At 38.5% G+C, this 17,816-nt stretch overlaps 1 protein-coding gene across 4 annotated transcripts in view; it reads right to left on the bottom strand.

The window, feature by feature from the left end:
- The window catches only part of RARS2 (arginyl-tRNA synthetase 2, mitochondrial), a 41,769-nt gene that overhangs the window by 12,910 nt on the left and 11,043 nt on the right, over positions 1-17,816 (bottom strand). For 3 of the 4 annotated variants that reach the window (XR_774233.1, XM_010565710.1, XM_010565711.1), the window contains 7 exons: positions 16,964-17,047; positions 13,232-13,308; positions 9,359-9,514; positions 7,402-7,508; positions 6,686-6,781; positions 5,006-5,066; positions 756-832 (listed from right to left, as the gene is read on the bottom strand). Coding sequence is in view for 3 of the 4 variants with exons in the window: in XM_010565710.1 (XP_010564012.1) it covers positions 756-832; positions 5,006-5,066; positions 6,686-6,781; positions 7,402-7,508; positions 9,359-9,514; positions 13,232-13,308; positions 16,964-17,047 (658 nt within the window). In the remaining variant the exon portion in view is untranslated. The remainder of the gene's footprint in view (positions 1-755; positions 833-5,005; positions 5,067-6,685; positions 6,782-7,401; positions 7,509-9,358; positions 9,515-13,231; positions 13,309-16,963; positions 17,048-17,816) is intronic. The other variant, XM_010565712.1, reaches the window with a different exon arrangement.

Raw genomic sequence — 17,816 nt, 5'->3', positions numbered from 1 at the left:
AAGGCTAAAATCCTATATTTAACCACAAAAACCATGCAGTCTGTCAGAGAGGAATATGATTTAGTCTGCAGATCCCTTACTGACCTTTGCTCAGATTGCTAACAAGATTGGTAATTACAATGAATAACAGCAGGGATACATTTCCCTACAATAGATACTTCAAGCCTGAAGCATGATTCAAACTCAGATGCAGATTCTGCTAAAACATCATACTTCAACAAGTAATCGTTTAACATGTGATCACACAATATCCCAGAAGCTAGGCCATAAAGTCTCTGAAAGATTGTTTCCCTTTTTCACATCAAGCAGTTACAAAAGACTGTTAAATGAGAGACAGGACTGTTTTTCACATCCTGAACACATGGCGATGTCGCCCTTCACAAATAAAGCGGACCAGTAGGAGCGGACATATAGAATGAAAAGGCTGGTGCCAAGGCCCTGAGGCCCACATTGCACACAATTCTGAGGGTTTGTTTTCTTATTTTTCCCTCCTTATTGGACTAGCATTAGTTGGGTCCTACAGGTCAAATGTCTGCTTGCACTCTGGAGTTCATTAGTTGCATGCCAGCAGCATATCTTGTAGCTTAGTTTGATCCAAAATGCCTACATGAGGTGTGCTACAGCATGGTGGAAAGTGGACACAATCAGGAGACTTTCTTCAAAAGAGCACTCCGCTGAAATTCCAATGTACATATTACCCATTCTTAAAAAAATAAAAAAAAAAAGGTATATAATTAAGATTCATAAATACATACCTTTCTGCCCAGTCATAACCCATGAGCTTCAGTATTTGGAACAAATGTTGAAAGTGATTACTTTGACTTTTATCTGTCTAAGGAATAGAATTGGTGCATATCAGAAAACACTCCAAGTTTGATAAGGATTAGCTTTTAACACAGAAACACAACACACCACAGTACTGTGCCAGTAAGCCACTGCAAGCAGAATTAAGACCTATGAAGACAGACACTGAAAAATGTAAGTAACAGCTGGAATCTATGGCAATGGGACTTTGCATCTTGTTAGAAAAAGCAATCTACCTTTTCAAAAATGATTATTCCTAGGTCATGAAGGCAAAGCCATGAAGTGAAATGAAACCTTGATGTTCTTTAGTTTCGCGTAATCTGTGAGGTGCCCATCAAACAGAATGCCTCCATTTTCACTTCAGAACCTTGCTGCTTTTGTTATATTCCCATGTTTTACATCACCAAACTTTAAGGTTCCTTTGGCTTAGAAACAGAACACCTCTTTAAGCTGTCTCTCTCCAAACCCACTAGTTTATGTTGTCTCCAGCATGATTTGTGGAGTTTTACATCACAAGTCAGATGCATAATTTAAAAAAAAAAGTATAAATTATCACATTTTCATATTAATTACACCTTGTCCTTTCTTCCAATTACTCTCTCCTATGTCTTAAAGCAGTTTCCAGTGGCAGTTTATGTCTAACAACGATCTTTGTGTTTCTAGCTACAGCTGTTGCTATGAAGTTCACTTTCCTACCTAGTTGCTTTGACTACACTGCTTAAATACTCCTTTATCCCTCCTTAAAAAACACTGCAGTGATAACCAAATAACCATTGTTTCCTTATTTGTTTGGTATTCCAAGACAGGGAGTGAGCAGTGAGTGAAGTGCTTATTCCATTTTTTCTCAACTCTACCATTGTATCAAGCCTCCAGCACCTGCCTCCTCCTTCACAATTCCTCGTAACCTGCTCCACTCCTATGTGCCACCTCTCTCTGTGCTGATTCACAACCAAGGTTGATAAATGGATAGCAGTGGTCGGCATTTCAAACAAGGCCTTCTAAGCTCTTTTCTACGCACCTTGCATATGGGAGAAGCTCTCTGTACCTGTAACAAAGCCAGATCTCCCTCGCTTAAAGACCTCACAATAAACTTTACAAAGTTTAGATAAAGGCCAGCTCACTGTACTGGCCAGTGCTGCCTCGCTGTTTCCTCTGCTTCTCTCCAAGTCTAAATTTATCTCCATTCTCCTGCTTTACAAGAGATTATACATTCCATGACAGAAACTGATTTGGTTTTGTATGCACAGCAGCATATCCCTCACCACCTGGACTACAATCACCTCTTTGAAGGACTGCAGTCTTTTGTGAGTAGATATTGTGACAAATCATGACAATACTCACTGACAAAAGACTCCAATCCTTCTTACTTAATTGCTTCTTCATGACTGTTCACAGAGCAGAATTTTCAGCTAAAACTAAACTAAAAACCAACTTAAGTTTCCAATTACTTGTCTTGACCAATATATATAGAAATAGCGTACAGAAGAATATTTAAAATCATTAATAGGAAATAATCTAATAATAATCTAATAGTTGGTTTTTTTTATAATCCTTTAAACTCCCATGGAAATAAGAACATGAAAAGTGAGGCCAAGATAAGAATACCTATCTGGCAGTACAAGCTGAATTTCAGGTTTCAGCTGGCCACCTGAAAACTAAGCATCAACTCCTGTGTTTTTGGGATGCTGTGTGATACTGCAAGAAGCATAACAATGAGTGTTTATTATGCTTGAACAATCCACATAATTAAAATTGCATGAAAACCAAATTTGTTAAGAAGGATGGAAATAAATACTAGGAATACCACAGAACTTAATCTCTGCCTAAAAGTAATATTCAAAACATGGATATGTAAGTAGGCTAAAAAAGATGAACCTGCAGACACTACCATTTCATACAGCTACTTTTTTTTTCATAGCTTCATAGCATGGCAAAAATAACACAAATGCCCCAAAAGAAGATTCGTATTATGAAGAATGGCAATTTTTTTTTCTTACAGGCCCCAAAATTATACATGTCCAAATGTAGTCTAAGTGGTTAGCTTTAAGGGAGAAGTCCGCAGTCTGACAGTGTGGATTACATTTAATTCTTCATATATAAAAGTGTTTTCATCTCCTGTTTTGAGTGCAACATTCAACGGAATCTTAATACCTCTTTAATAATACATGTCACACATTTTAAAATGTTTTGAATATTTTGCTCATATCACTGCATTTTTATGAAATAATTAGGATTTTTAAAAAATATAAATTGGTGAATACAGCATTACAACTAATAAACCAATTTAATGTTTTTTAAGCAAGTTGATGTGACGAAAATAAGATGATCATATGAAATAAGAATCAAGAGCCTCTAAATAATTTTCTTGTAACAAGACCAGGATTCTGAAATACATTTGTATTTAATAATTAAAGACTAAAATCATCGGTGTTCTCACTTAAACCCATGAAGTCCTCCTGCCTCTGGTAACACTGAGTAAAGTCCTAACCCACTAAAAAGTACTGCCACAAAACAGCACCAAACCTCAGGAAGGCTGGCAGCTCCCTCATCAGGCCGTCTGTCCCACAAACTCTCCCAATAGTTTATGTTATTGCCCTCTCATTTAATGACCCACTTTCTTGGCTCTCAGAAAGTCAGAAGTGATAAAAATACTAACCATGTCATCCAGAAACGATGCAACCTTAACAAGGTTGAGAGAACCAGACTAGACAGGCTAATCTGTCATTTCCAACTTGAACGAGACATTGATTATAACGGACACACTGATCACATCACAGTCTGGTTTTGCTGTATACCTGTTTGGACTAGGAGTAGATCAAAGAGGCCCAGGCAAGGAAGTAGTTACTAGAGTTCAGCTATGAGCAGCCAGTCAACTCAAGACTATTGCTTCCACGCTTGCTCACTCCATGAGGTTAACATTCAGCCCATATCCTAATCTGTGCAAAATACCCATCCAACTATTTTCTTTCTTTCTAACTGTTCCTTCTCCCTTGGTCCCTACTACCTCATGGTGTAACAAATACAAATAATTACTTACCCATGCGAACTAGACAAGAAACTTCCTTAACTCCTAATGAATTACACTTTCACAGCCACACTGCTCTTCGATGCCAGTGAACCTACTATGTTCCAGTCAGTAGAGGCACAAAAACTCCCACCAAAACCAAGCAGTTCCCCCCCGCCAAAAACACAACCAAAAAAATCCCTGTTCTATGACCACATGTCGGAATGGCAAGCTACTGGAAATTTCCTGAAGACTGAAAATAAAAGGAGGAACGTGACTTAACTAAAAGTCGCACTTTAAACTATCTGTGTATTTAGTTTTATGCTTACTGATCTCTCCCCCTCCCCTGAATCATAGTATTTGTAATATTATATTGACTTTTGAAAAAGCTGTACCAGAGAAGATATACGGGCTTTACCAAACGGATCACAAACGACATGCAGAGTTTTTCAATACGCTATTAATTGACTTCACATAAAAGAACATGGTTTTCAAAATTATTTTTTTCTAAATCTGGGAAAAAGAAGATCTAAAAGCATCATTTGATATGTCATTGGTAATATTAAAGCAAAAAAGAGTTTCACACAAGTGAGGAGATAATCCTGCTATTCATTACTGATAGTGTTGGAATTATTAAAAAGCCAAATAATCAAACCAAGAAATATAAAAAGATTCCCTGTCTACAACTGCTTTGTTCAGATTGATTAAGCAGTACTTTATGTGCAATTTCTACATAATGAAACCAACGCACTGTTCAAAGCCATAAAAATTTACATTTCAGATAAGATATCAGGACTTTAGAGTAGATTTAGATTCATTTTAGGCCATTAATTTCTAAATTAACATTTTACAACCCTTTATAAGACTAACAGCTTTTTCTGACTTGTTTAAATATTAATTACAACATTTATATAGAAAATACAATGTCAATTGAGTAAAAGTTCCTTTAAAACGAATTGTAATGGATTTTTATAACAGAGAATAACTCCAGAGCTGATTTTTCAACCATTTTGTGGGTCATGAACTGAAACAGAACCAAGAAACACTGCCACACTGAGGCACAGCTGCTGGGCAGTAAGGGCATCTATTTTACTGACAAAAATACCATGTATCAAAGTCATATCGCGAGCAAGAGGCCCCCTGAATTATTGGGGAGAGTCAGGCTCAAAAGTGTTTGGTGAATCTAGAATTACTTACCACATAAATCATAGTATCACAGCTATGCTTATTCATTCGGTCTATAGCAGCAGCAAGATCTCTGAAAGAGACAATGAGAAACTATTTGAACTTTCATTCAAACGTACCTCATTATTTGCCTCTTAGGAAAATAATCTATTCTTATGGAGGGGAGAAGACTGCCTGATTAGAGGGATCCATGTATGCCTTACACAAAAAAGAGGACATGTATACTCTGTTTACAATGTGTTTGAAATGTTTTTTTTTAAACCACTAGCTATGAAAATTACTGAGGAAACCAGTCTTAAGCACAGAGTAAGTGGTCCCTCTCTGCCTACTGGAGCAACCAATCAACTGGGACTTGAGAGAAACACCCCTCTCCTGGAAAACTAACCCAGTGCTCTCAGCGTTAGGTTATACGATAAAAAGCTCATCTCCACACACACTAAGTAGTACCGAGAAACAACTTGCTCGAGCCCCTCCCAGGGCTGTCACAGGAGAGCCATCAGCCCCATGTCCCAGTGTGAAACCCACCTCAGGGGTCACCAGGAGCAGCTCTCCAGACCACCTTCCGAGTGAGGGAGGTTACTGCCTACGGGATATGGGACACATGGGATGCAAAGGAAAAGCATTTTGCAATTGCACAAGACTTATTATGGGATGCTTAGGGGAGGAATCAAAGATGGGAAGAGAGGGAGAAGATGATAAAAGGGACAGGTGGCTTGTAAACTGATTGCTGGTTAGTATGTTTGCCTGATCGTGCCCTGCACCTGATCAGCACAGTCTGTCCTGTCTTCTCGTTAAACTCCATTTCAAACTTTTCCTGGGTGAGGGGGTCTCTCTTCTGTGTGCACATGTGTTTGGAGGTCTAAGTATCTGTAAATGGAGTTGGGGACTACAGCTCATATAGGCCATGCACCTGTGGTGCCCACAATTGAAGGGAGTGGAGTTAAGTGAAATTAAGTGATAGCAACTGGAGTCTGACCATGGGTCACCAGGGCCAAGGTGTCTCTGCTGCCAACAACTGGAGTGATGGCAGACACATCGACATGTGACTGACAGCAAATATCAAGCTGAACTAGCCAGCAAGTAGGTTAAATGCCCTGGAAGCCAGGCAAGTGTGTGCCTTCAAAGATGAGGCACCCAGAGGAGTCTGTACTGTTGGCATCAGGGGGTCCAGGCCAACTGCCGGAGAGACCATGGGGCCTGTGGGTTGACTGAGAGACCTGCCTGTGTATATGTGTGTCTCTGTGTAGGAGGCAACAGGGGAGAGTGAGGTCCACTGAGTCAATGAAGACATGGCTGAACAAGTAATTTTTTTATGCATCACACTGTCAAGAAACATTTTAAGCAAATGTCTTTATCAAACCTTTGTTATTTGGCAAGTGTTTATTAGATGAAGAGATCCCAGCTTTGTTGTCAAAGGCAGTAGCTGGAGAAAGTATTATGATTTATCGAAAGAGGAGATCTACTGACATACTGCTTAAGGGGAAGAAAAGTATTTAAAAGCAGTTGTTTTTCTTGAGCCATTTTTATCCCATCATAGTTACATTGCTAGTTCCAGTTATGATTACTCATTAGTGAAGGTATTCCATCCCAGAAAGAAAAAGCTTCAAAATCTGTACTATCGGTTACAAATGTACTCATGTACAAAAGTTTACTGGCAAAATAAATGGCAATAAACACAGATGGGTTACTTGCCTTGTTATATAAAGAGATGTCCCATCACTACGCATGACGGTGGAAAACGATGAGAGGTCTTTCTTTTCCGAAAGATCCACAATTCCTGTCCCTTTTCTATAAGTTGAGAGAAAACACTGAAGTAACTGCAAGGCAGAGCCAATATACAGGTAAGTTCAGATAACATACAGGTCAGAACCAAAACAAAAGCCTCTTGCCATGGAACCCACCTTGCTCTAGACAATGTCATTCTTTTCTTTGAATGACTGTATCCTTTAAGTCTTTTTTAATACTGTTCCTCTAAGCTTTTTGTCACCACTGCTGATGCCAGGGAGCCACCTGCCCGCATTCTGGTGCATTCCACGACTACAGCTTCCGTTCCAGTTCAGCCAGGCAGCTCCTTCATCAAGGCGAGGATCTCATCTAACTCTGCTTGTTAAATGGCATATGCAGCTACCAGACTAATTAACAGCCTAAAAGGCCGTTCGGAGTTGAACGCTATCATTGTACGTAATTTGTCACGGCCAGGCTTCTGTGCTAGGCACAGAAAAGGCAAACTTAATTTTTAGCTGCGGCTGCACAAATCCTCTTGGTCTTCTACCATAACAGCTATCAAAAACATCTAAAGAAAACTCTTCCTCTTAGATTACATACAAACCTCACTCATCATATGTCATTTGAAATGCAACTGAAATGTTAAATAAACTACACCAATAGATTGAATAATGAGTTCATACATTGTTTTCTGAAGGAGTCCTTTATCCTCCAATGTCTTTAGAATTTCCTGGGACTTTTCGTGGTAAAATGATTCTCCAGAATATTCATCAAAGTGCACTCCTAGACGCTGAAAAGTTCCAAGAATATCAAAGAAGGGTAACATTGTTAAGATTGAGGCTAATCATTTCTTCAAATTAAGTCAGATGATAGGTCTGTGTCACAGGTCAGATAGAGTGCAAAGATTAATTTTATTCCAGGAAATGTCACTTCACTGTTACAAGGAAAGGATGTTTGAATTTTGATTTAATTGATCTTTGCATTTGAATTAATCTCCCTGAGTGGAATACAGTGTTGGATATAACATTCATGAGAAATTAGGCATTAACTGGATAGAGCAATTAGTACAAAAACTCTGGGGTAGGTCTCTAATGTGCTGTGCTGGAGGCAAAACCAGTGGACTGCAGAGAAGTTACTTGGACATGAAACCAATCCTATTTTAAAAGGATGCTAAAAGAAATTTAAAAAAGCAGGAGCTAGTCACAGACATTGCTGAGCATACAGAAATCACCATTACTAGGAAGGCTGAGGGTATACCTAGGAGAGATAGGATGACCTTAACTGTCATAACTGGGTGAAATGTAATAGTACAAAAGACAAGGTTTTTAACTGAGGGCAACAAAGCTGTCAGCCCATCAGCTTGATACTTGTTAGTTTGAATGGAATTGGGAGAGAAAGATCTAGCTGTACCAGTCATCATGTGATCAATGATGAATGACCATCACGATGCAGCTGCATACACAGCCCAATACCCACTTACCCTAACAGGTCAGCCTTCCACTAGAATTATCTAGGTTGTGTCTCACTTAGGAGATCTTAACTTAGAGTACTTGGCATGAATCCAGTGATACGTTTCAGGGAAGAAATTAAAGCACAGCCAGGCTGTCTGGATTATTGAGAAAGGGGCAGGCCACTTCCCTTTTAACTTTGCAATCAACAATGAAAGAAGACATAACCAATTTCTACAAATACATCAAGAGGAAGGAGGTGGAAAAGTGCAAGTTTAAGTAAAGAATAATACTAGAAGAAGGAAGTAGTATAAAATGAGTCACAGGTTCTTTGGAGCTGTGAGTTAGAAAAAAATGTCTAAGCCCATCAAAACTGGGCACCCATTCCAGAATTTCATTGCAAGGAATGTGGGAAAGAAAAACGCTAGCTGGTTTTCAGATGGACTCAGTTGATTCTTGAGTAAGATTACATAGTATTAATACCAAGAGACTGGATTCAGTGACAGAAGGTGTATCTCATTCCTGTTTTCCAAATTCATAAGATTCACTTTGTGGTCAATGGCACAAACACCTCCCATGAAACAGCGGACACCCAGCTCCATTCTTGAGATTACAGTATGCAACAGATGGCTGTATATTAGCTCAACTCAACCTGCAGGTGACTTATGTACTGATTACTACTGTAAACTCCTGCTACTATAATTACTTACACTCAATTTAATATGCAACATACACAGCTCTGCATTATAACATTAGATCAGAAATGTGAAAACAGAGTTATCTCCTGATAAAATTTATTACATGGAAACTGTTAAATTTAGCAGGTTGTTGCTGACTTCAAAGATAGAGCAAAACTGAACAATATTTATCTAACACTGATTTGCTTTGTTGCTTAGCACCATACTCCTAGCTTCAGGGCTTCTGAGAAGGGAGAATTAGTCTAAGGACCAATTACATGGACTCCATTAAATAAAATGTATCTAGGTTGTCAGCAACTGAAGTGGCAGTCTGCGTGGATGTTAAATCAACTACCATGCCTTTTCCAAGCAGAATGGGGCATAACCTGGCATATTGAGAAACATCTTCCCCACAACACTGTAAAGTTTACTGGAAAGGCAATGAATTGACAACGCTACAGCAACGTCTGTACCATTTTTCCAACAACACAGAAAAAGCAGTGCATAAGTTGTACCTTATAAATTCGGCTGTATTCCTCAATACTGAAGTCTCTAAATTGTTTCCAAAGCGACAATGTCTGCTCATCATGTTCCTCCAGTTTTCTAAAGAAATCCTTAGCCAGCTTTTTTGTGTTTTCATCTTCTGCTGCTTTGTTAATCTGCACATACACCTAAAATATAACAGCACTGAAAATATTGAAGTATAATCCTCTCCTCCAATAAAAATAAGCTAAGTTCTACAAGAACAATACAAATACATTTAAAGATGACATCTGTAACATCAAAATTTTGAAGACGTGTTAAAGGAACACATTTCCTATTTAAAGGATGAATGAGTAGTCCAAATTCCAATAGGAAAATGTACAGCTTATCTTGAAACAAGACTAATGCTGTAATTCCTTACTGCTGTCACTATCATCCTCTTTATAACCTTGAAACAACTGCAGCAGCAGAATATGGAAAAACTAATTTATGCACGAAAGGGAAACCATCACAGACTTTTAAACCAGAGACTTTTCTTCAGAGGACCACAAAGTTGATATTTATAACAACTGCACTGCCTAAAAATAAGATGACAGTTGAAGCAGCAAAATCCTACATAGCCTCGATGTTTTACAAGCTCAAAAAAACCCCAACCCCAAAACAGTTCTAATCCAAACCACCTTACTTATAGTACTCTGCACCCATATTAACACATGTTGTCTCTCTGTGGCTGAAGTCAAGCATAAGAATGTCAACATCTGACTAGACACACACATATGCACTGTCAGTTTGCTAAAAGCATTACAAACTCTTGTATTAGCCAACTTTACCTATGTACAGCAAATTTGGCTCTCCTGTTCATTAACATATTCCTTTATATCTATAGGACAAATATTCACCCAGACAATGATTCCTTGCTTTCTACATGTAGTATCTTGAAAGCCCACGGAAGATGGTTTTTAAAAAGTTGAAGTACTATGTAAAAATATCTAAATTAACTAGTGGTTACATTATGTATTTAGACCCAAATAGTTCAATGCTGTTTAACTTTTTCCCCAAATCATCGTGATCTTGATAAAAAGAAAAAAATTATAAAAACTTCACTCCTGCAATGTTCAGACAATGAGTTTCCCAACAATACCTTGCTCGAATGGGTTCCTCCTATTAAAACAAAAAAAGCTTCCACAGCAAAACTCTTGAACTTTTCCCCTTCCTTTTATGTCCCAAGATTTTTAGAGATTTTAACAGGCAGTACTGCTGACAAGCCTCCAAGATTATTGTTTGCTTAGTTCTGCCACAAAAAAGAAATTTAACGTAGTGGGAAAATTCAACCCTTTCCAAGAAAAATGCTCCCTCTCCCCCATCAGTAGCTTCACACATTCTAACCCCCAACCCCAATCTTTGATATTATAAAGCAAAAATAATGCAAAAGGCATATTTGCATCTGACTCTTGACCAAAATGGAAGGTGCAAAGATGTTTGGAAATGTACATTTGTCTATACATTTATTTATATAGAAACTGTGCTATGGAAGTTTTCTTTTTAAATGAACTATAGGAAAGACTAGTTTCACAACAGTAAAAGAAACACCACTTTGAAACACATCTTAATTTTTTATATAAACCAGGAATACAGCTGAACAAACAGTTAAAAACTGGGAATATTTGAGAAACTAATTTGGTCTCCAGCAACTACTGTTTTAGAACTTTTTGCAGCTTGACTGAATACTGTTCTCTACAATTGAAGGTAATTTTTTTAAGGTCATAAAGCCTACATGCTACTGTAATAGATGATATTTTAAAGCCGTAGTGCAAAATTCAAGTATTCAAAATTTAAATCCTAAGAATGGACTGAAATTGTAACTAAAAATTAAATAATATGCAGCAATGCACAACCACAAGAATATGACTACTTCTTGTCGTCTCTTTAAATGAGTCCTACACCTCTAAGACACCTTCATGATAAGAATCTGTCAATTTTATTGAGCAGGCCTTGGGGATGAGGGAACGAGTGAACAAAATTTATCTATGTCGAAGCTGGCAAACTCAGAGGGAGATACTCTGGCACATAACAATTTGCCTAATATGTGTTCAGCTGTAGAGTATCTAAGTATTCAAACACAGTTTGTTCCTTTGCCAGTAAACAGATTTATGCAAAAGTTACCCTGTGACATATTGTCCAGACACTGGCATTAGCAATAGTTCCCATACCCAGCTCAGGGTGAAGCACAGCTCAGCTTTGTAATAAGAGAACACTTGATAGTGCTATACAAGAACCCTGACAAAGCCCCATTAACACATAAGATCTTTCTTTCAAAGGATGAAGACTTAAACATTAGTGTCCTCGGTTCAGCTGGGATAGAGTTAATTTTTTACAGAAACCTGGGAGGTGGGGGGCATAGCCGGGGCAGCTGACCTGAACTAGCCAAGGAGCTATTCCATACCATGTGACATCATGCTCAGTATATAAATGGGGAGCGGGCCGGGGGTGGTCTCTACTTTCGGTGGGGGAAGTGGCGGAGCGTCGGGTCCCGGGTGGTGAGCAGTTGCACTGTGCATCACTCTTTTTGTATACTCTTTCATTAGGACCGTTGTTGTTGTTGCAATTTCTTTGTGTTGTTCCAGTAAACTGCCTTTATCTCAACCCTCGAGGTTCCAGTTTTGTTTTTTTTTCTCTCCTCCGTCTTCCCCCCCTATCCCACCGGAGGGGGGCGGGAGGAGTGAGCGAGCGGCCGCGTGGTCCTTTGTTACCGGCTGGGCTGAAACCACGACAATTAGCCATTCAGAAAATTTTGTCCACTTATCCTCATGGCTGTTGGATTTGCACAGGTAAGTACGTAACTCACGTTCTGTTATTATGTACAGCACGGTTGTCAACCAAAGATCATTTACAAGTATCAAAAGATAGACGGAAACCTTTTTTGCTCATTGCACTGTATGAAACAAGGAGTGACAGAGGAATTGCTAAAGAGGAAGAAATAAATAATAACTCAGATGATATTAGGCATATTTGGATGGAGCAAACCAACAATCAAAACCATATCAGTCCTAGAAACACAAGACTTGTTAAACTACCTCAATTGTTATGGCTAACCTGGACAGTCCACTGAGTCAATTTTGTCCCTGACACACAGAAATGCAATCTATAGCACTTCCATCATGCTGGTGGGCACCCGAGAGGGTAACCTCCTGCAACAAAACAGCCTCTCCTACTGTTGAAAGGCATTTCCTGAATGCCTGTCAGCAGAAACTGCACCTCCTAATGCTCCTGGCTCTTTCACACTCTTGGAAAAAGGAAGAGCATTCTGCAGAGTCAAAACAGTATTCTGGAAAGTGACGGTCACTCCTCCTTACCTATATATGTTAAGCCTCCATATTAGATACAAAACACTTTAAAGATCCTTTTCACCAACCACAGTGATCTGTGTATTGAGCAATGTGAATTAAATATCACTTATTCTAAAAATACTAGCAACAAAAGGATTTTTACACCATACATGCCACTTCCTTTTCACAACTTTGGTAACCAATGTGCTACAGCATTAGATGCAAGACACCATTTCCACTGCAGTTACCACAGTGAGCTCAGTGGTCACCTATGCCCAGTTAAGATAGTTGCTATTGGCTGTGGTGGTAGCAGCAATCAATGCAACCTAAGTATCCATATGATTACCTCCCTTATGAGGCGTATTTTTCAGCCTAATGAAACCTGTTTCTGCTGCCATTGCTTCGTGAGAACTGTCTCCACTGCCGTGGCCCAGGCTAGCACTGGTCCTTCAGGCAAGGTCATTTAAATCCAAAATGAGTCTCATCATGACCCTGCAGACATACCATTCTGTACAAAATTGACAGCTAAGTTAAATGGACTGTCCTCTGAAGTCTGCAGTTGGTCTTCTATGAACTTACCTCAAAAAGGTGTTGTAAAGGACTGGATTTTAGCTTTTCTTTGTTGCCAAAATGTTGGAAACCAACACCCAACAAGCCTTGAATAACAATTAAATACAGAGTTAGACAACAACCCAGAGTATATTGTTTTGTTGATTAAGTTGTTTTCATAAGCGAGTCTAGTCTTAACATTGTATGTAATAAAAGAAATGCCTTACATTTTTAAACAATATAATGGTGTATGCTACAAAAACAAATCAAAAGTATAACCTATTATTCCACTGCATGAAAATTACCAAAACTATAATAGCTAGAAACTAGTAAGAAATAGTATGTTGGTTTTTCAATTCCTCATGAAACGGAATTCGTGTTTCTGGACTTGTAGAGAAAATTACCTTTTACACAGCAACCAGCTGTAAATGAGAAGCCACACAGTGGAAACTATCCAGTAAAAGAACATGCTCAAAACTCCTTGTTTTGCTTCTTCCTTTAACAGTATTATTATTTCAAGGACAATAGAAACTGGGACACAATACGGTATTCCACATAGCACTCATGTAATATTTTCAAGGGAATTTTTTGTTGCATGCTGAGAATGTGCAGCTTTTTTCACGTATTCAGTTTGGCTTCAGCACTTTCCAAAGGCCATCTGAAAGGGCAAGATCCAAACCCCAATCCTTTTGTCTAAATCAAAAGAGCCCATTAACTCATTCAGTAATCTAGCGGTATTAACCCTGCAGCCTCTTAGATTTTCTGAGACTGCTTTTAAGGCCATCTTATTCTTCTGAGCTGACGAGGACCAGGACTGATGTGAAGACAGTATCTGAAGAATAGGTATGCAGGTATCCCTTTGAAAAGCCCTCTGCAACTAAACAAATAGCACTGTCTCAATAACTTCCCTCTTGGAAACACTGACTGCAGTAGAAGCCATGGCAGATTTTGGTAAGAAAAACAAGTTAGAGTTTAGGAAGTAAAATGAGTCTAAGTCTATTGAAAGTGAGATGCTTTAAGGAAGCTTGTTCTATGAGCAATCGGAGCTTGATTTCCTAATGATCTCTCTATTAGTGTACCTACACATTCCACTTTTCAATGCTGGCACCCCCAGCAAGACTGCCAGTTTTTATTCAACCTGAACATATCCTTTCACATGTTTCTGTCTTCCCCAAACCATCCCCAGCCTTTGTTACACTCACCAATTATTGGCAAGATGGAGCATGTGTTGGGACTGATTCCAATTTAGATGTGCTGACTGGTTAGCTGGCAGGGTAAACACAGAAGTTAACTTTCTCTCCCAGAGGGCACTACATTGTATTTCTATCCCTACTCAGCTGCCAACTGTCAAAATACCAAAAGAAATTTGTTCTCTTGGAGGCATTTTTCTTTGTCAGATCTGGCTGAAGTTGGCCAATGGGTTCAAAATTGATTAGGAGCAGAGTGACAGGAAGACAGATGGACAGTGTGACTGCATAAGCTTTGTTACCTTAAGAAACCTGCCCCAAAACTGCCTAGAGGTTGACGACTTCTCTGCCATGTTTCAGCAAAGTATGTTTTCAATTATTACATTTTAAAGCCTCTGACAATAGCAGTTATAACAGAAATGCTGACAGATTGTTAATTATAGCACTGCTTCTGGAAAAGGACCATTATAGTAATATTCCTATGCTATAATTTTATGAAGCATGATTGTATTATTTGTTATAAAACCTGTCATATACTTGAGCTGAGCCAGCCCAAATAAAGAGGGGAGCACCCATTTTGAAAGAAACAGAATTGCTAGGTCAAAAGCATGATTCTAACAGTTGTGTGCTGGACAACAGGTACACATGTAAGTAACAGGCATGGTGATTCTCGTACTTGCAGGAAACTTTGTATTAAAACACATAAAATTCCTGATATTCAGACTTAGGAGTACAATTTAGTATCTTCAAAGACAGAGTGAATGAGGTCAGCTGAGAAGCCCCTTAACCACATTGCATTTCATTGCTTAACTGTCATTGCCACATTCATTATACAATAGCATAGCAGCAAAATTATGTCTAAGGGGCAAAAATGAATTAAATATGCAATGATGAAATTTATTGAATTTTAGGTGAACTCAGTCGATATTCAATTCCTATGAAACAAATCCTAAGTGAAGCAAAGCTCTGCTATAAACTGTTTCATCAGAAACAGGGTCAGGAAAGATAAGCTGCAAAGGAAATAATTTAAGAAAGGAAAAAAATATTCTATTACTGCTCTCACAGTCATAAGAATATTTTATTCAACTGCCTAAGCCCCAGGAATTTACTCTATAAGGAGAAGGGGCAGAACTGAATATATTTTAGTTATCTACACTGCTGTATCTGAATACATAAATGGAGTAGAAGTAGGGTATTTATGCTAAGTTTTTAATCCAGCTCTGTTCGTAAAGTTGATTCATTGATATTCCCATAAATAGCAGTACCAGTGCCACTGAAGGGGGCAGCATAAGGGCTGGAATGAGCAAAAGTGACTGCTTAATAGACATTGCACTTTGTGTTTGCCATTTAAAAATAAATATACAGACACTGTTTTTAGAACCTACTGCAAAAGATGTGGAGGAGTTTTATAGTTTTCACAGGTGTACCAGCTTTCAAGAACAAGGAAGTGGGCATGACTGCATTTTTTTAAATGCCTAAAAATATGTGAAAAACAGCTTTTGGGGGGAAATTAAAAAAGGAGAGGTGAATATGGATCAATTTCAAATGCAAGATTAACAACAGAAATCAACAAAGTTGTGAATCCTATGGATGGGTCAACTGCCATATAAGAGGGATATTTACAGATCCAGCAACTGGACATAAATGATCTCTGGTCAAGGAATAAATACCAAGCCATGCTAGGCTGCACACGAGAGGATTTTTCAGTCCTGACTTATCTGATGGACATTTCAGAAGAGGTAGGAGTGTGTATGTGTGTGCATGCAAACACGCGTGCAAGATTGGTAAGTCTTCTAGGGCCTATTCACTTGCACATTCTCCACCTATACAACTTTCTTTTGCTACATTTTAAAGGAAAACAGTTTTTTGGGGGAAGCATTGGTATATCTTTGAAGATGCAAACTCTCTGGTCCTCACCCTGCCAAAACACAGTTGCTGTGGAAGTTATTTATGCTCTATGAATAATGAACTAGCTTCCAGAGGGAACAAACACACAGATAAAGAAAACATACAAACACACACAAAGACAACCAAATATAAAATATACATTTTGTTACAATTATTCTATTGTTGTGTGTACAGGTGTGGCATAGGTAAGTTAGCAAGCTTACTCTCCCACAACTGTTACACATGCAAAATCGGAATAAGGAAGACAGTATCACAGTAGAAATGCAACAGCTATGGAAATATGTATGCATTTTGTCTGGAGGCAGCAACAGAAGTTTGTTGAGCTATGAGAGCTCCAAATGTGTAACCAGCACACTCAGAAAATATTGATACTGCCCTTTAAAAATAAACCCCAGATTACACATACGTAATCTGAGAGAGGAGCTACTGAGGGACAGAGGGACTGTTGTTTCTTTTACAGCAGTATATGTCAAACTGCTGATGAATCAGTCTGGATTGTTTTGTTCATATTTTAAGGAGATTAACTACACATTACATGCATGGAAACACAATATTACTCTTTGTGAGCCCAGAGTGAATCCAATGGGCCTGCAAAAACTGAAGCTGGAAACCTAGACCATATTATACAGTAGAAAAGGGAACAAGAGAAACAAATATTAAAACATACCAAACTGCATGCCCCAGTCACCAAGGTAATTTATTCTTATTACTTCATGTCCCAGTGCAACTTTGAGATTTGCTATAAAATTCCCTGGAAAGGAAACAAAATTGGTATTATTATTCAGTTGTAGGTAGTCTCTCATCCCAATGTAACAGTTTTCTGGTTTTGTATGATCTGTGTTCATAATGAAGAGGAAAAGCAATCAGATTAACTATTCCATAGAATTTGCTAAAATACTTCACAACTAAAAGCAGTAGTATTCTGAGCAGGAAAAGAAAGGCCATGCATTTGACAGGTGCCCTAAAGTGTCTCATACAACAGTGATAAAAACACACGCGTGTATGTGCATGCACATACTGTAAAGTATTGGAACATGAAAAACACTTTTTAAAGTCTTCTTGTATTCTCACAAATATGTGGCAGTATACATAATTCCTGTCACAGTCAGGCAACCTCACATCAGGAGGTTATGCAAGTACTCAAAATTCACGGCTGTTACTGTGATGTTAAATTGAGAACATAAAGTCCTGAATCTCTATATACTGCTGGAGCAGTACTGAGCTGTGCACTTAACACACTGTGTCTGATATGCTCCAAATTTACCATATCATATAAGCATGTCTTGGTTCTAACTGTTATTAAAAAAAGAACCCTTCATCTTTCTCCTGAGCTTAGCTACAACCAGAGAATTACAAAGAAGAAATACCCGCATCCCTTTCTCTATTTTCCTGTGCTTCAAGGGTACCTTTGGATTACAAAACTGATGTAAAAGGATGCAGAAAGCTTCCTCTTCTTCTGTTACTACAACACCATATTATAGCTTGCTATTACTTTCAATTCCATTCTCCGCAGTCAAGTC

The sequence above is a fragment of the Haliaeetus leucocephalus genome, unplaced genomic scaffold (assembly GCF_000737465.1).
Source record: "Haliaeetus leucocephalus isolate CR32 unplaced genomic scaffold, Haliaeetus_leucocephalus-4.0 Scaffold195, whole genome shotgun sequence".
NCBI classification, from domain to species: domain Eukaryota; kingdom Metazoa; phylum Chordata; class Aves; order Accipitriformes; family Accipitridae; genus Haliaeetus; species Haliaeetus leucocephalus.
Note: the sequence above shows the minus strand (reverse complement) of the source record. Positions and strands in the feature narration are given on the sequence as shown.